This window comes from Sebastes fasciatus, chromosome 12, assembly GCF_043250625.1.
Source record: "Sebastes fasciatus isolate fSebFas1 chromosome 12, fSebFas1.pri, whole genome shotgun sequence".
Taxonomy (NCBI): domain Eukaryota; kingdom Metazoa; phylum Chordata; class Actinopteri; order Perciformes; family Sebastidae; genus Sebastes; species Sebastes fasciatus.
Window position 1 is genome coordinate 26684093 of NC_133806.1, and position 18911 is coordinate 26703003.

General features: G+C 39.3%; 2 protein-coding genes across 2 annotated transcripts; one reads left to right on the forward strand and one right to left on the reverse strand.

Moving 5' to 3' along the window:
* Positions 1-1290: 1290 nt before the first annotated feature.
* rbm42 (RNA binding motif protein 42) lies at positions 1291-8037 on the forward strand. Its single transcript, XM_074654486.1, has 12 exons — positions 1291-1619; positions 1873-1929; positions 3557-3692; positions 3852-3921; positions 4148-4210; positions 4363-4517; positions 5805-5993; positions 6110-6244; positions 6796-6913; positions 7240-7337; positions 7514-7610; positions 7796-8037. Exons 2-12 carry the CDS (start codon positions 1874-1876, stop codon positions 7906-7908), a joined length of 1230 nt encoding a protein of 409 aa, XP_074510587.1. The 5' UTR covers positions 1291-1619; position 1873; the 3' UTR covers positions 7909-8037.
* Positions 8038-8149: 112 nt separating this feature from the next.
* ppox (protoporphyrinogen oxidase) lies at positions 8150-17746 on the reverse strand. Its single transcript, XM_074654485.1, has 13 exons — positions 17615-17746; positions 15312-15398; positions 14267-14401; positions 14040-14155; positions 13278-13410; positions 12993-13137; positions 12533-12726; positions 11862-11922; positions 11457-11575; positions 10162-10275; positions 8756-8905; positions 8584-8626; positions 8150-8489 (listed from the first exon to the last, which is right to left on the reverse strand). The coding sequence occupies exons 2-13, from the start codon at positions 15393-15395 to the stop codon at positions 8353-8355; spliced, it is 1431 nt and encodes a 476-aa protein (XP_074510586.1). The 5' UTR covers positions 15396-15398; positions 17615-17746; the 3' UTR covers positions 8150-8352.
* Between the last annotated feature and the right edge of the window lie 1165 nt (positions 17747-18911).

An 18911-nucleotide genomic window follows, 5' to 3' on the forward strand; every position in this document is an offset into this window, starting at 1 on the left:
TCGAAATAAAGTCTTTTAATTAATTAATTCATTAATTCATTCATTCATTCATATATCCGCATGTTCAGATTTTCATTACAATTCAGCAAAAATATTTTACAGTATAAAAATAATATAAAAATAAATTATAAATCATACAACTCATACAACAAATAAAACAAACAAACAAACAAAAAACATTCGGGGTCAGTTAAACAATTGGAATCAATTTAAAATGTTTTAACTATTTAATAGTTTTAGTCAATTTTGAATTTTAAGTTATCAATCATGGTCAAATATGTTTTAAAATCAGTATCTTTAAAAATAAAAAAGGAGGATATTTTTTTAAGCCATATCATTTTATGTATATAATATTTTGCTGGGATAATAATCAAATTAATGGAAACCAGGTCTTCGATGTGTGAAGGACAAGTTACGTTAAGCTCAACTGTCTGAAATATGATGCTGAGAGAAAGGAACTGGTACTGAATCTTGAAGAAATTAAACTGGGCTACGATCTAAATGATGTCTTACAAAGAAGTTATTTAGTTTTGATCCAATATCTCAGGAGAGCGAATTTGATAGAGAGAATATAAGTGTATATATGTGTATATAAATATATATATATATATATACATGTAAGATATATTTTTAATTATTTGTATTTATTAATTAATTTCTTCTTCTTCTTCTTCGTATTATTATTATTTCAATTTTCCTATCGTGACCACTGAAATAATGTTACATTAAGAAACGTTATGGTCCCCAGTGGTAAACTACTAATACTGTTTTTTTCTTTTTTTAAAATTAAATTTATGTACTTATTATTATTATTATTATTATTATTGTTATTGTTATTATTTTCTTTAGTAGTATATATATGTGTGTGTATATATATACACACATATGTACATATATACTGTATATATACATATATATACATACATATATATACATATATACATATACAGTATATATATGTATATATATGTATATATATATATAAACACACAAAATATATATATATACACATGTATATATATATAATATATATTTGTGTATATATATATAAACATATATACATATATATGTTTATATATATATACATATATGAAAAAACAAATAAATATAATAATAAATAAAATAAACAACATATATGTATATGTTGTTATTATTATTAAAATTATATTTATTATTTTATTTTCATTTTCTTTAGTAGATAAACTAGTGAGGTGTAATGCTGCTCCACACCGCTGACCAGCTGTTGGCGGTAATGCACCATGAAGTTGTTCGACAACCGCCATAAAACTCCAACGAAGAAGAAGAAGCCGCAAAGAAGAAGAAGAAGCTAGCACCACTCACCCTCTCATCTCTCCAGCAGCTACATCACCATCTCCCATTTAAACATGTGTACTCCTACTAGATAACCAGTTCAACCAGCAGGTCGAGTAAAACCAGGCAGATCACTCCACCGCGGGTAACTAAGTTCACATCAACACCAGTGGATAGCTGGTTGATTCAGCAGAGCTAGCTGTGTTGCTAGCTGACGCTAGTTAGCCTGGTTAACCAGCCTGTTAGCGTGTTGAGGCAACAAGACGTGACGTTAACGATTCATACCAGCAGCAACATCACAGACTAAGGTGAGTGCAGTAATGATAATGTTCCTATCGTGACCACTGAAGTAACGTGAGATTAAGACACAGCTGCTAACTACTAGTACTGTTTCCTAAAGCTAACCCTTAGCATTGGAGATCAGAGACTGTATGTGGTGGAGATGTTGTATCTCATGTGTCTCATGTGTCTCGTGTGTCTTCAGTATTGATGTGTTGTGTTTATGTTAGCTGGACTGATCCGTTGTTTGGCTGCTCACTGATCAGTGTTTATGTCTCTCAGCATGGCGCTGAAGTCTGGAGAGGAGCGTCTGAAAGAGATGGAGGCTGAGATGGCTCTGTGAGTATCACTGCTTTAAACCAGAGACTCCTTATAGGACCCCTTCATATAATCACAACACCACATGTTTTCTACCATTTGTACTCTAATATTCCACTGGAACTATTTGTATTATAATAGTTTTCAACCTATTATATATATTGTCCTAATTGTTTGTTATCACTATTATGTAGTCATATTATGTCTTTATATTAATCTTGTGTCTAGGTGGAGGCTTCAGATAAGCCCAGTGGGTTTTTGCCTCTTCCTGCACTGTATATTATTCATTTATTTTTTTGTTATGTTGTATAGTCTTAAATTTTGCAAAACAAATAAACAAAATAGTTTTCAACCTAAATACTTCAGAGGTCTGTACTACGAAGCGAGTTCAACATACCCTGGGTATGTTCTCCTTATCTGGCTTCACTTACCCTAACAAACGAGATCACACTAAACTGTACTACGAAGCTGGTTATCAACTCAGTAAGTCAACCCAGGGTTTCTCTGTCTGGTTATGAGCGTGTCCACATGAACAGGGAGATGTTTGCAGCATCTGACCAATCAAAGACATGGACAAGTCCACTGACAGCAGACAGACAGGCAGAGTGGCACATTATACAAAGGAAGAAACTATATTAGACAAATTCGAAGAAGTTAAACACTTAATCCAGACTAAAAGTAACACAGTTGAAGCTTCCAAATGCAGGAAGAACAGCTAGCAAAAGAAAAAAACTCTGGATGTGTGAATGCGTAAATTAACAGAGTTATTAATTTAACGGAACACTCAAAAGTAAAGTGTACTTGTCTTAATATAAATAGCGTTTACGAGAATAATAGATTAATGGAATACACTTCTTTTAACCCAACAAGAAAGGTATGGTGTCTATGAGTATTTAAGAGCACGTAAAAATAAATAAATATAAAAATATAATTCAAAGCAGTAAAACACCTACAGCATACAGCCAGCTGTCCTTCCTGCATCAGTCAGTTTAAACTGTGTTGTTTTTAGTCTGGATTATGACTTAAACTTCTTCGTATTTGTGTAATATTATCATACAATCACCGCAGTGAGCTCTGATTGGTCAGTAGGAGGTGCTTTTATACGAGTTGATCTCTTATCTGGAACATCACCTGCTCCGGAGCAGGTTAGCCGTTCAGCATCAGTTACCATGGAGATCTACCTCGATAAGAAGTAAACCAGCTTCGTAGTACGGAAAACCCAGAGTTAACCCTGAAGTTACCTCGATAACCGCAAATCCTGCTTTGTAGTACAGGCCTCTGACCTGTTTCATAGTGACACATTTCAATTTGAATCATGTTAAGATAAAATGAGAGATAATCCTTAAATAGTCCCACAGCAGGCACATTATGCCCGCTGCACACAGTGCAATGTTATTGCATGTTAATACCACTTATAAACAGAGGGGGATTGTTTATTCAGATTGCATTATGACTCAACTTGACAGCATTTATAACCTACATTTCAAGTAATTGATCTTAAAAGCATTTGGAAAATGAACTCTCCTCTTTGTTTTATTAGTTATATGTATTTTCTCTGTTATTGTTATGTGTAACTCTTAAAGAAGACTGTTAATGTTCTTACCCCCAGTATAAACACCAGTCTGTCTCTGTACCTCTCTTTCTGTAGTTTTGAGCAGGAGGTTCTTGGCGGTCCAGTACCAGCACCAGGAAGCCCACCTGCTAACGATGCAGTACCTGTAGCTCTTTCTGTCCCAGCGCTTCCAGTAGTGCGTGCCATTATAGGCACCAACACCTACAGACAGGTTTGTACTGTTCTGGTAGTATCTGATAGTAATGTACTATCAGTCATGAATATATAGAAACAAATCTTTGTCTTAATGGCAAAATAAAAATAGAGCTGCTGACAGAGGAAATGTCTTTGTCTGCTCTTTGTGTCTTCTCTCTCCGTCTCTGTGTCTCAGGTCCAGCAGACATTAGACGCCAGAGCTGCCAGTTTTGTTGGTCCTCCACCTCCCATCTTTGCGGGACCAGGTGAACTTGAACTCTCACACACATTAACTAACTAACTAACTAGGGTTTACAGTAATATACTATGTAGTAAGTAAGTATAGTAAGTGTGTTGTCCAAAGTTTAGAACACTCCAGAGGTGCTTAAGAAGGCATTGTGGGGTCACAGCCCAGACATCATGCTGCTGTCATAATGTGATTTTTTTTACATGTTTCATTGACACTCACTGTGTGACTTGTGTCTGTCCCAGTCCCTCCAGTACGTCCTCCCATGCTGAGACCAGCCTTTGTCCCCCATATCCTGCAAAGACCTGGTAAGTTTACCACTAGAGCAGTTTAAGTTGTTTCAGCAGAAATGCTAATGCTAATTAAATGACCCTTACTTTCATCTTCATTCACAAAATAGGGTTCTTATATATATATATATATGTATATATATGTTAACATCCTAACATTGTGTTGATAGTTGGTCAGAGGATGCCGATGATGCGTGGTCCTCCGATGGCTCCTCCTCTGCCTCGGCCTCCTCCACCTCCTCCCATGATGCTCCCTCCTTCCATGCAGGGCCAGACACCTCAGGGTCCCTCTCAGCCCATCCAACACATGGCTTCTGCACCTCAGGTCAGAGCTCAAAGAAGCAAACAGTGTTGGCATGACATCCACCCCGGGCTGTGTGCACAATATTGCTTTATGTCTTACTGTGATACTGGCTGTATTCGAAACCGCCTACGACGTACTACTGACGAATGCAGTATACAGTACATACTGCGTTCCTCAGTAGTATGAAACAGTTAAAGTAATTTATTTTGCAGTATGCTAGACCAGGCTTCAGCTTTTAAACCAGCTCTTAAAGCACTGGACAAAAAAGCTCAAAGTGAAGTGAGACAAACGGGGGATCATCAACGAAGGGAGACGGGAAATATAAAACATTGATCCACAACATTTACTCAAACTGCTTTTTCAGTTACAGCAACTAACCAGTGGACTGATCTCCTACAGATATTAGAGTAATGTTAAAAAGGGTCGTGTTGTCTCAGCAGGAATCTCTCTGCCTCGTCAGAGACAACTCTTTCCCTCTCCTCTTCCCTCGCCAGTCTGCTGCTCTGTAGCCGCTCTGTGAGCGTCACTGGCCGGCTGCTGAGCGAGCTACGCCTGCAGGCGATTGTGGAGCTTTTCAACTCAAAATGCAGATCAACAAAGGTTCCTGTTAATTTATAATGGATATTTGTGTTGTGATATTTAAACAAACTATCCGTCAACAAGGAAATAAAAGCCTCTCGTCTACAGACCGGTCTCTAGAGAGCTCCAGCCAGCTCATAGCAGTCTGTGAGCGTGAATGCCCGGCTGGCAAGGTATCGACCCTGGCAGACGCTAGCTAGCTGTCACGGCAGTTTGTGGAGCTTCTAAACTCTGAAAACGTTGGAGCAAATGTTCGACTTGCCATCTAATATCGTAAAACTGTCAATATTCAAAATCTACACAGTTGATTTCTTGCCTCAAAAATGCTCAGAAGTGAATTTAGTGATGAAATGGCTACGAAAAATGTAAAAAAATGAGCCGTTTTTGTTGTAACTGTAGCCTGTACTGTTCCAGCGCTTTGCATTGTGGGATACAGTAGGCGAGGTAGACTGGTCTGATACATACTGGAGATTTTTTCCAAATGAGTATGACATCCGGGTATTTTTCACACACTATAGATTTAGCTTTTGTTTGCATACTGCAGACTACATGCTACATTTTGTCCAAATCAGTACGTACTAGTATAAATAGTATGCAGCTTCAGATACAGCCGTTGTCAGCAGTTTACTCTTCCTGTAAACACAAATATATCTGGTAGCTACTCTCTTGAGTCAACACCATTGCTAATTGTTTTCCACATTAAACCTACCTTGTGTCTCTTTGTGTCAGATGGTGCGTCTCACTCAGGTCCGTGATATGGTCTCCATGGGGTCAGGACCGCCCATAAGACAGGGACCCCCGCCTCCCATCAAACCGACGCCGTCAGTCATCCAGGCAGCACCGACCGTGTACTCCGCTCCTCCTGCCTCTTCTGGACATAAAAGAATTGATGTCCGAGCTCAGAGACAAGCCAGAATGGTATTGGTGCTTTTTGATTGGGTGCTGTGCATTACTGAATGTGAAACAGGATGGGGTGCTGCTGTTGTAGCAGCAGGCGTCCCGTCGATGAGCCGGTCTGACTGCGTCTCTTTCAGGAGGAGCTGGCAGCGCGGGTTGCAGAGCAGCAGGCAGCCGTGATGGCAGCAGGTCTACTGGCCAAGAAGGAGAGTGAAGACAGCGGCGCCGTCATTGGACCCAACATGCCTGAGCCTGAGCCCCCCCACACTGAGGTACATTTTAAAAGCAGCAGCACAACATTACAGCCACATGTGATCGTTGAAGGACCCCTGTGGTTATTTAGGACATTATTATGGGCCGGGCAGCTATATTATTAATATTATTCCTAGGAAATCTGCCTTCCCAAACATGAAAATAAACAAACTTTGCACATAGGTCCAGTCTTATGCTAAACTTCCTCAGCTGCCTTTGTGGGCCAATAGTCCTGATGGTGGCGCTACAGCAACTCCCTAAAGTCATAACAAATCAGCCGTACATGCTACAACTTTGCAACTTCCACCAAAATGTAGCCCAAGTGAGCAGAAATGTTCAGACGCTTCAACCTGGCAGGAATTACAAAGTCCATCACCCTGTTTTATAACTGGACTGCACCTACACAGTAGCTGTTACTATGGATCAAGAGATTGCAAAAAATATTGCGAGGGAATGTAAAAGTACTTTTTCCTGTCAACACATCACACAGTTGTCATACATTTCACTTCAAAATGTATCTATCAAAGATGTATAGGACGCCATATGATGTTTGTGTGTGTGTGTGTTCCAGCCAGCGGAAAGTGCTTCAGAGGACAAAAAGAAAGGGAGGGTGGAGAAGGTGAAGAAGTGTATCCGTACTGCAGCGGGGACCAGCTGGGAGGACGCCAGTCTGTTGGAGTGGGATGGAGGTACAAACCGACTTTGTCTTCACTAGGCTTGCCACGGTAGTTACCGGTGGTCAGGCACACATCGATTACATTACTTACTCACCGCCCCCCACTGTCGTTTTTCATATAAATAAAACCCATTCAGTTCATTTTGGCGTATCGGCAGCATGTTATTATCAATAGATTACAATGGGAACAAAAAATAACAGTAATCAGTTTGGTAATGTTTAAATATCTCTGGTGATTTGAATGCTCTTTTCCCTGATTACCTGCTGCAGGGTGAAGGTAACACTGTCACAATGCTCTGAACATGTTGGTGTGAGTCCTGTTTTCTCTCCTTGTTGCAGATGATTTCCGTATATTCTGTGGTGATCTTGGTAATGAGGTGAATGACGACATACTGGCCAGAGCCTTCAGCAGATACCCGTCGTTCCTCAAAGCTAAGGTTAGCTTGTTACATCAGTGCATCAGAGCGCCGTGTCAGTGCTTCATTGTCAAATACTTTCTGCTTGCTTATTCAGAGAATGCCCGAATCAGTGATCAACTCAATACCATGTTTTCACTGCTACCTTGCACGCACACGTAGACAAATGACATGCTCACAAGAATTGTCGTCACCAGGTGGTGAGAGACAAACGTACAGGGAAGACAAAAGGCTACGGCTTCGTCAGCTTCAAAGATCCAAATGACTACGTCCGAGCCATGAGAGAGATGAACGGTCAGTCTACACCTAACGCTAACATTTTACACTGTACACTCCCACTTCTCTGCATTTTCTATTTACTTATTTGCACCAGGATTATTAGTTATATATTGCACGTCTTAATGCAAACAATTGTACATATTTCTTATATTATCATTTTATTTTTTTTAATTGTAATACTTATATTTCTTTTATTTCAGGGAAGTATGTTGGCAGTCGTCCCATCAAACTAAGGAAGAGCATGTGGAAGGACCGCAACATGGAAGTAGTACGCAAGAAACAGAAAGAGAAGAAGAAGCTGGGACTCAGATAGGGACGGATTGTGGACGGACAACATCATCATCATGCGAGAGTATTTTTGATCTCTCCAATCAGGAGATGTACTGAGATTGTATAGGTGTTAACTCTTCCTCTTTGTTCTTTAATAAAGCATAATTTCTTACTTGTTGATATGGTCATTTTTAATTTAACCGGATGTGTTTACCAGAATACTTTTTGACATCCTCATTGTGGACATGAGGTGAAAGAATCACAAGTACAAAGGCGAAGTCTGACAAACAGTATTTTCTCTTATTTATATGACGCAAATATGCCTCCGAGGGCTTTACATATGTACAACATTGACACCTTAGAGCACCAGCAAATAGAAAATGTTTTACCTATAAGACACATTCTTCTTCCTTAAAAAAACCAACTATATTTATAGACACACACGCCTGCAGAGCAACAGCTGATCCACTTGCTGTCATGCTGTGCATCAAACTCCAGTTCCCAACAGCTCCTCTGCAGCCGTTCGTCCATTAAAGATGACATCGTTGATTGACACGCCGTCATAGGAGGAACCAATCAGAGATAGCGAGAGATTATTCTCCCTTATGAAGCTACGCATGGACTCTGAAAAAGCAGACAGACCCTCCTTAAAGTGAGCTTTCACTACACCTTGTGACTGTACCACTTTTAGATGTAAAGTATGGGTCGATGTACTCACCTACTCTCCGATGGTGTCCTTGGTAGTACTGAGGTATACAGTCCTGACGAGAGAGAAAACACCCAACATTTCATTAGTTTGTTGCCAGGGGACAGATCTAACTGATGAAATAGTAACAACAGATATGATTATTAACTGGTTTGGAGTGAACATTTCTTCAGTGTTGTCATACCTTCTGTAGAGTCACCCGACTCCAGCTCGGTGCTGCGCTGACTCCCAGCTGGCTGTTCACCGCCTCCGTGGCTCTTGCTAAAAGATATTCCTCCGTTACTGTCTCTGGATCCCCAAACACTTCCTGGAACCAGGCCCCACCCATCATCACCTAGGAGACAAGGTCAAGGTTAGAGATATGGCCTCACCGAACTGGACCAGAGGTCTGTACTACGAAGCAGGATTTGGAGTTAGCGAGGTAACTTTGGGGTTAACCCTTTTCAGTCCTACGACGGGGGTTCACTTCTTACAGGGCTAGATCGCCATGGTAACTTAAGCTGAACAGCTAACCTGCTCCGGAGCAGGTTATGTTCCAGATAAGAGATCAACTCGTATAAAAGCACCTCCTACTGACCAATCAGAGCTCAGTGCGGTGATTGTATGATAATATTACACAAATATGAAGAAGTTACCGTCATAATCCAGACTAAAAACAACACAGTTTAAACTGACTGATGCAGGAAGGACAGCTGGCTGTATGCTGTAGGAGTTTACCGCTTTGAATTATGTTTTGATATTTAGTTTTTTACTTGATCTCAAGTCCGTTTCACACTGACTGGAACGCAGCTGAAAGAAGGTTGAAATAGTCATAAACGCCATATCATCACCCACGTGACTGCGTCATCGGCTGTCCTCGGTGTTCCCCACACACACCAGGATATCCCATCGGAAATATTGAACATGTTTAATATTTAGAGATCGGTGCGTCCAGGATGGACTTCTGAGCCGATTGGGGATGTAAAAATCACTCTTAACATACCTCACACCTCAGGAATATCTGGAAAGAACCATCAATAAATCAGGGCTTTGCTGACGATTGTTGGGAGAATCGGGCCCAAAATCAGCTTGATTCTAATGTAGTGTGTACCCAGCGTTAGCTTTAGTGAACGGCTAAAGACAACCACAACTGTTTTCAACACAGATTAATACTCACAAAAGACTTGTGATTGGATTTATTACTTTTATGAAGTCTCTGAAAAACACTGTTTTTCCAAGCTGGATTGCAAACTGTCTGAAAGGGACACGATCGCACTTGAAACTTCGTTGGAAAGCTACGGTGGTGACGAAGCAGCCGCACGATAAAGTAAGTCTCTACACCGCAGCGTTCCGGAGATATTCTGAAAAAAGTAACTAGAGTGCTTTTCTGTCGGATACGACGGCGTCGACCTCAGGGGGTTAACGGATGATCTGGAAGCCTCGGCCTCACGAGCCTCTCTAAATATGAAGGTTTGCTGTTGAACAACTTGTTTAATCTAAAACATGCAGTACTGTCTGTCTCCATTTCTCCGCCCACCTTATCTTAGTGTTCATTAGTTTTAGAGCAAAAACTGCTGGTCAGTAAACTGGTCAGCATGCGAGTGCGCGTACCGTGAGTCTAGTCGTCTGTCCATCAGGTCTGTTGTGTTGAGGGAAGGGAACCGAGTCGTAGACGACCCCGAGTACACCTCGATTCTCCGATGATGGAAGCAGGTGACCAAAACCCTGTCAGACACAGAATCACACATTGTAACACAACATGTCAACAACAACCGACACTGAAATGATGAGGAATTGTGCTTGAAGTGAAAAAAAAAAATGTCGGTACTCTCTTATTCACATGTTGGCGTGTGTATCTGCCACTATCAGCAATCTTTTGCTATTTATTTATTTATTTATTATTATTATACTTGGGCTCTTCTATAGTAGGCCTATAATACTCCAATAATATTCACACAGGAACATTATAGGGTTAAGGTGGTGTGTTTAGTGTTAATAGTTAAAGTGCTTTCCTGTGTTATTTGTAGCCTATAGTCGGGTATCATTCAGGGTTTAGTTAGTCAGGATGCTCCTACATATTATACAGAGACACATTATGAATATCTACACTGAATAAAAGATACCAGGAGATATCGGTCTTGGGGCTCCTCCCTCAAGAAAATGTGAAGATCTTTGACTTAAAACTATGCACTTTGACATCATTTTGGACCGTTATTAGTACTATAGATAACTCCCAAAAAGCTTAAAGACATTACTTACTATAGTTGAATAATTATCATTATGATTTACACATATCACAGCCTTCGTCTGAACATTGATTCTTCTGGAAATGTTTGCCCTAAAAGAGCAGATTCAGAAAACTTTTGTTCCATTAATTACATTTGTTCACAACAAAAAAAAAAAGTTATGACGAAGAGTTCACTAATTATTTTACAAAAAGGACGTATTGATAAAATACAGTAGCGTTGTTCTCAACCCGCTCAACAAGCGCCGGTGCTTAAGAAAAAGTCACGGTACGCCAAAGAGTAAAGTGCCTGTACGGCGTAGCGCTGAGTACCGGCCCACGTTGAGCACTGGACTTGTGACATCTATGGTCATCGGAAGGAGAAGGATGCTTCTACAGGAGATAATGTGCTGCTTGGTGCTACTTCATGTGGTTTGTTTATGCCAGATTTCTTTGTGAACAGGACGAGAACGTGCTCAGGCAAGTGAAAAACATTTTCGTTTTCATTACATTCTCTCAATGGTTATTTTCTAATCGTTATGTTTTTTTGGATTCTGTTTTAAATGCATCGACCACTTTCAGATCCAGTCATCTAATTCCTGCAAAAGCCCCATTCAGAATTAAAAAATAACGCATTTTGTGTGTGTGTGTGTGTGTGTGTGTGTCCTACTGTAGATCTCACCATTACAGGCAGGATGGAACCCTCGTACTCCAGATTTACCACGGCAACTGTTACCGTGGAGATGTCCTGCAGCAGCTGGATGAGAGGTTGACAGGAGGACGGCAGGACTGAGGAGAGCGCTGTGGGGAAAGGCACCAACGTTATTATTTTCCTCTTGTGGATTCTACTGTTTATTTGGTATTTTGTACACAAAATATTGATTATTTTTGTAGGAGCACATTTTTAGCAGCTGAGGTTACATGTTTGATTGTATAATTTCCAGCATTCTAAAATACTGTAGGCACATATTGAAGGATAGCAAACACAAGCTTAGTTCCTGCTGCTTATCAGAGGACATTGGGAGAGCTGTTGGCTGTGACTGATATGATCCAAGACAACCGACTGATTCTTTTAACCACCACTTGCCTTTAGCAGGTAGTGCAGAGATGATGTGGTCAGCTGATATGACTCCATCCTCCAAATTGATCTACACACACACAGACACACATATTTACAAGAAAGCAAACAAATAACAAAAGAATCAAACAGTCCAGTAGTGATGGCGAGATGAAGTTTCATGACAAATTGAATAACATGGCAAACTGCAGCCCAACAGGCAACAACAGTTGTCAGTGTGTCAGTGTGCTGACTTGACTATGACTTGCCCCAAACTGCATGTGATTATCATAAAGTGGGCATGTCTGTAAAGGGGAGACTCGTGGGTACCCAGAGAACCCATTTTCATTCACATATCTTGAGGTCAGAGGTCAAGAGACTCCTTTGAAAATGGCCATGACAGGTTTTCCTCGCCAAAATGTAGCGTAAGTTTGGAGCGTTATTTAGTCTCCTACTGTACAAGCTAGTATGACATGGTTGGTACCGATGGATTCCTTAAGTTTTTTTGTTTCATATGATGTCAGAATCACCGTGTTTAGGGGCATTTCCGGGTTATGTCTCCCTACTAATGTCAAAGTCCACTTCAAAAGTTACAGTTGAGTTATGATAACCTAGTTCTGCTGACAGGGGGAATAACCCGCTGCTATGCTAAACCAGATCATCTGAACATGACATTCATAGTTGATGGTCTCCTCACTAACCTTCCACCCAGAGGCTGAAGGACTGATCAGTTGAACAGCTGCGTCTCTGTGAAGCTGCACTCTCCCGCTCTGTTGCAGGTACGCAGCGATGGATTCTGGGAGGGACTCCACTCCCCTGCTCAGGGACCACTGGGCCCACGACTCGTCCATAGATCTTTGCGCCAGAGGGCCGGGGGGGACCACAGGAGTTGGACCTGCCGGGGTTTCACATATACGACTTCAGTCCGATAAGGCACAACATGATACGACCATTAACTGTTAGCACTAATGTCACGGAGACAGACTGGAAACACTGGAACAGCTCTCTTTAGGGTGAAGTGACTGTGCATTCTACAATTTAAATTGTATGTGGGTATTTCGTTATGCTCCTTGTACGAGTGCATTCAGTCTCTTTTGTGTTTTGTTCCCCTCACAAAACTAAAAAATAGGAAAATTAAAGAAAAGTAACAAGTGAGTGTACCTGAGCCCAGCAGCATGCCCAGTATCAGCGAACCTCTGCGCTGCTCTGCTTTGTACAAGGGAGGAAAACAAGAACGCACACTCAACTTCCTGCAGTCCCCCGCAAACACACCTCGACACAAACTGTCCACAGCTATGTCTGCCAGCTAGACACACAGAGGAAGAACATGTAACACAAGCAGTAGAATATTTGTCGTCACATGAGACAGAAGTAAAAGTGAATGGAATTTAATCGTTGCCAAAGGACAAAGTTCACATCTTTTCAAGTCTATCTTACAATCCTCACCTCCTTCCCTAGCCTCCTAGAAACAAACGAATGGATGGACTCGTCCTCCTGCTTGCCTTTCTTCACTAGTATCTCCATGGCAACACTCAACAGGAGGGGACGAGAGAAGGGTGGTACCGTCCGCAGAAGTCCACTGAAAGAAAGACGGGCAGAAAGAGAAAGAAAAGGAATAGTTAATACCAAAAACTAAACTTAAGGAATCCATCCGTACCAACCATGTCATACAAGCTTGACGCGAAGGAGGCTAAATAACGCTCCAAAAAAAACAAACAGTCATGGTCATTTTCAAAGGGGTCCCTTGACCTCTGACCTCCAGATATGTGAATGAAAATGTGTTCTATGGGTACCCACGAGTCTCCCCTTTACAGACATGCCCACTTTATGATAATCACATGCAGTTTGGGGCAAGTCATAGTCAAGTCAGCACACTGACACACTGACAGCTGTTGTTGTCTGTTGGGCTGCAGTTTGCCATGTTATGATTTGAGCATATTTTTTATGCTAAATGCAGTACCTGTGAGGGTTTCTGGACAATATTTATCATTGTTTTGTGTTGTTAATTAATTTCCAATAATAAATATATACATACATTTGCATAAAGCAGCATATTTGCCCACTCCCATGTTGAGAAGAGTATTAAATACTTGACAAATCTCCCTTTAAGGTTCATTTTGAACAGATAAAAACAGCCCTAATTCAAATGTGTGTCTTTATTTTCTACTAACTAGCCAAAGATGAACAGCCTTCTCTAACCAGTCTCACCTTATTCCTGATGGCATCTTGTGGAGCTGTTTGTTGACATACACATATCTGTTCTGGGAGGCGACATGACTGGAGGTGACTGGCAGGATCTCCCCTCCAAGACCCAGGTCATCCACCTACACACACACACACATTACGCTTTTTAATAATGACTTTATTTCAAACAAGCTGATAAGCTGTCTTATCTGATCTTATCTTAAATGATTCATCAGTGCTTTTAAACTGACCATATTGAGTGTGTTGCGTCCCACTGCACCAGCGGGTCGAATCCCTCTGGGTCCATGTTCAAACACCGCCCCATCAGACCTCCTGGTGGACCACAGCCAACCTCCAAAGCGACTGCTGGACTCCAATAAAATGACCTGGAGGTAAAGAAGAGAAAAACTCTGCTAAAGTGACTTATACATTTGATTTATTTTCAATAATTGTTATCACCATCATTATATATTTCCCTGCAGTTATTTTGTCAGGAGTGGGGTATGTTTTCCTGCTGCTGTGTTTGGATTTCAAAAGGTCAAAACACAGCACTTACAAGCTTTAGCTGCTGAACATACAGTATATACTTCTGATTTCTTCTGACCATTTTCAAACGCAGGCTATACATTTTTATCTTTTTTAATATATATATAAAAAATATAGGACGGAACCTGCCTAAAAATAAATAAATTAATAAATGACTCGATAAATAAATAAATAAATGTGCCATTAAAAGTAGCAAAAATAATATTAAAAATAAATGTAATCATTGATTGATTGATAAAATGTGACATAAACTGATATTTCTGTTTTAATTTGTTTTTCATTTATTTACCTTTGTATTAATTCCCTTATTTATTAACTATTCTGTTTAATTTCTACTTTAATTTATTTTTGTATTTATTTTTATTCATTACAAACACATAAATCAATACATACATTTAAAAATAAATATAAAATACATACAAAAATAAATGCAAAAATAAATAAATATATTTACAAATTAATAAAAATAAATATATGAATACATAAAAGTGGAACAGAAGAGTAAATAAATAAGGAAATTAATACAAAGGTAAATAATAAAAAAAGCAAATTAAAACAGAAATATCAATTACTACTTTTATTTTTTATAATATTTTTGTTCCTTTTAATGGCATATTTTTTTATTTATTTATCGAGTCATTTATTTATTAATTAATTATTTTTTAAATTTTGGCAGCTTTCTGTCCTCCATAGATAACCACAGTCAGCTTATAGTAGCTTGAAAAGAGCGTGTGTGTGTGTGTGTGTTACCTTGGTAACCTGGGGGCTCTTGCAAAGGTAGTAAGATGCTGCCAAACCCCCGATCCCCCCTCCAAGGACTGCAACTGTTCTCATTGGCTGAATGCAAACACAAACATGAGGAGAGAATGAGGAGAGTTAGAGTTCAGCATGGAGCTGGTGTGCTGTGACGGGCGTGTCTGCTAAATGAGGCCTGTTGATAAGGATATGGAAGACTGTTTATCAGACGTCTCACCCAGCTGTCTGTCCAACTGTCCATCTTTACAGCAGACTAAAGGGCAGACACTGTGTATAAGCACCTAGAGAAACCTGGAGCTCATGCAAGACTTTTATTTGCAGACTTTTCCTCTGCTTTTAACAAAATGCAGCCTCACATCCTGATTGAGAGACTTGCCTCTCATTTTAATCTGCCAGACCAGCTTCTCATGCTGATTTTAAATTTTCTTACTTTGAGGGTCCAGCAGGTTTTCGTGAATGGACAAATGTCCAACATGTCTGAATCAAACACAGGTTCCCCTCAGGGCTGTGTGTTGTCACCCCTCCTATATATCATGTACACTGACAGCTGCAGGTCTTCTCAGGAGAACAGACTTCTTGTTAAGTTTTCTGATGACTCTGTCCTGTTATCTCTACTTCAAGGCTCAGAGTCTGATCATGGTCCTGCATTACCTGAGTTCGTTAAATGGTGTGATGATAATTATCTTGACCTCAATGTTTCCAAAACAAAAGAAATGATCATTGACTTCAGACACGAGACTGAAAACAAAGCTAGTGTCATACACGGCGAAGATGTTCAGATTGTGGAGTCGTATAAATATCTTGGAACTGTGTTTGATTGTAAACTTAAGTTTCATATTAATACGGAGTCTATTGTCAAACGAGGTCAACAGAGAATCTATTTAATGAGGAAGCTGAACTCTTTTAAAGTCAGCGAGAGGATCCTAACTAACTTTTATTGTTCTTTTATCGAAAGTCTTCTAACCTTTTCTTTTATTTGTTGGTTCAGTGGCTTAACCATTAAGGACAAGAACAGCCTGTTAAGCATTGTTAAGGTTTGCTCCAAGATTACTGGAGTCCAACGAAGAGACTTGTGTTCCCTCTGGGAGAACCAGGTGGTAAAGAAGGCTAAAAGTATTATCAGCCAACCACTTCATGTTCTGTCTCCTGAGTTCTCATTGATGCCTTCAGGCCGCCGTTATCAGGCTCCTGAGAGGAGAACTAACCGTTACTCCAACTCTTTTATTCCTTCTGCTATCGGGTTATTAAACTCAGACAGTGGTCATTTCATGTGAGACTTTTATTGACATTTCCCTTACATGATAATCATGTAACAATGTCTATTTATTATCTATTTGTTTTCTCTTATCTATTTTATTGCTATTTATTATATTTTATTAACTTATTTGCTGTCCTTCACTGACCTGTTTGTCAGTTCTACTGGTCTGTGATTGACAGAACATTTTGGATGTTGTCTGTGTGTGTTTGTGGGGTAAGCTGTGAATTGAATTGCCCTTTTTGGGATCAATAAAGTTGTCTGAATCTGAATCAAAATCTTTTTTCGACATATTATACTAGGATTTTATTTGTTTTGTTTTTTTTAAACTCTTTTTCGACATACTATACTATGATGTTTTTCACTTTTGTCAATATACTATACTATGACATTTTTCAACCTACTATACTATGTTTTTCATCACTTTTTTCGACATATACTATTAAAGGTGTTACCTTTATTAAAAAAAACTAAAAACTTTTTGACATTCTATATTCTGATTTGTTTTATTTTATCTATTTATTTTACTTTTTTTTTTACATACTATATTACGATTTTTTATTTACTTTTTTCAACCTACTATACTATGACTTTTACATAAAGTCAAAGAGTAATGCCAGTGTTGGATCATTTACATGAGAACTCTGATGATGTAAAGTGAGTCAGTGAGTAGTTGTAGCTGTTGTGTGTCCTGTTGCTGTGTAGGTGAGCAGACCTCTTCTTGAATGGAGGCTGGTGTGTAACAGACAGTGAGCATTAGCCGGATGTCTACCAACAACCACAATATCATGCTTATATTGCACAAAAGCAGCTACAACTAGTTACACTTGACTTTCAGTGCAGAGAGCAGAAACATGAGGATATGTAACTGAGGCTATGACTCTGACGTCACGTTCACAGACAGCTGTTATCAAACAAACCTCCCTAAACACATCCATACTGACACTGACTGCTATATATCTTTATTTATATAATAATAATTATTATATTTAGCTAGCTCAATAAAGATTCAACCAGCTAGAAGCAGGAGCTCCGGTGTTACCTTTTTTGACGCAGTACCGGCAGAGTGGATCCGTGTTCAGCGGACTTCTGTTGTTGTGACACCATGCATGTATTAAAGTGTGACACCAGCTACCATAGTACTTCCGATCTGACTCCTTCAGAATAAAAGCAGTAGTGCTACAGGAAGTAGTGAGGAATGAGTCCTAAAACCTGTTCAGCAGATGAAATTTACATCATTCATTTGATTAATATCTTAGCAAAATATTATATCCATAGAATTACAAGAACACCCTCCTTTTATACTTTTAAATATGTTTTTTAAAACAAATGTGATTTTCCTTACATTTTATTTGTTGTATAACTTATCTTTGTATTATTTTTATACTGTATACTATATTTACTGAATTTTATGTAATGAAAAATCTGAACACGTTTATGTAACTACTGTATTGAACTTTATAAATTAAAAAAAATATGGAAAAAAAGTTCTAACAACCGGAAATGATAGCATGAGAAGTCTTTATGCGTCTTAAAAAAGGCGGATGATAAAAAGTGCCTAAATGAGACTACAAAACGTCATCACAGCGACTCATCCTCCTTCACAGCCTCGTTGTGTATACTCACACTGATGCGACCGTGGTGTAGTTCGTTTATAGCTTTTTACTTGTGGTGATTGTATTTACACTTCAAAAAGTCATAAAAGTGGTGTTCATTTGTTGAGATATGTTGAACAAAACGTGTAATTATCATAAACATTATTCCTCTTCGTCTTGTAGTTTTAATGCGGTTGGTTTCATTTATTGGTGCATTACCACCATTAAATCCTGATGGGCAAAGTTGGCACCTTAATAGCCTCTGCCATCAGTGTATGAATGGGTGAATACTGACATGTAGTGTAAAGCGCTTTGAGTGGTCGGAAGACTAGAAAAGCGCTATATAAGTCCAAGTCCATTTACCATTTACCGCCACCTGCTGCTCTGGAGTGAGCATCAGACAATAGACTGGAAATAAACTCCTCCAACAAAATAAAATAAAATAATAATGAACACACACACAGACCTGTATTGTAAAAACTCTGCGTCCAGTGTCGTTGATGAGGTGGGTGTCCAATAGGTAGATGGGTAGGTTACCGAGTAGGAAGTGGGTATACCTATAACACTATATGTTGAAAGATTTGATGAAAAAAAGTCACAGTATAGTTTGTCGAAAAAAGTAATAAAAAAGTCATCGTATAGTATGTCGAAAAATGTCATGACATTTCTCGACATACTATATTATTACCTTCTTTATAATTTTTTTTCGACATACTATTCTATGACTTTTTGGGAAATGTTTTC

What these genes read in the sequence shown, in the direction of transcription:
- rbm42 (XM_074654486.1), top strand. Translation starts at nt 1,874, where the DNA reads ATGGCGCTGAAGTCTGGAGAGGAGCGTCTGAAAGAGATGGAGGCTGAG. An exon ending in ATGGAGGCTGAGATGGCTCT is followed by an intron (nt 1,930 to 3,556) that starts GTGAGTATCACT and finishes CTCTTTCTGTAG; the next exon opens with TTTTGAGCAGGAGGTTCTTG. An exon ending in CCATATCCTGCAAAGACCTG is followed by an intron (nt 4,211 to 4,362) that starts GTAAGTTTACCA and finishes TTGTGTTGATAG; the next exon opens with TTGGTCAGAGGATGCCGATG.
- ppox (XM_074654485.1), bottom strand. Translation starts at nt 15,395, where the DNA reads ATGAGAACAGTTGCAGTCCTTGGAGGGGGGATCGGGGGTTTGGCAGCA. An exon ending in GACGCAACACACTCAATATG is followed by an intron (nt 14,156 to 14,266) that starts GTCAGTTTAAAA and finishes GTGTGTGTGTAG; the next exon opens with GTGGATGACCTGGGTCTTGG. An exon ending in AGGACACCATCGGAGAGTAG is followed by an intron (nt 8,490 to 8,583) that starts GTGAGTACATCG and finishes CTGCTTTTTCAG; the next exon opens with AGTCCATGCGTAGCTTCATA.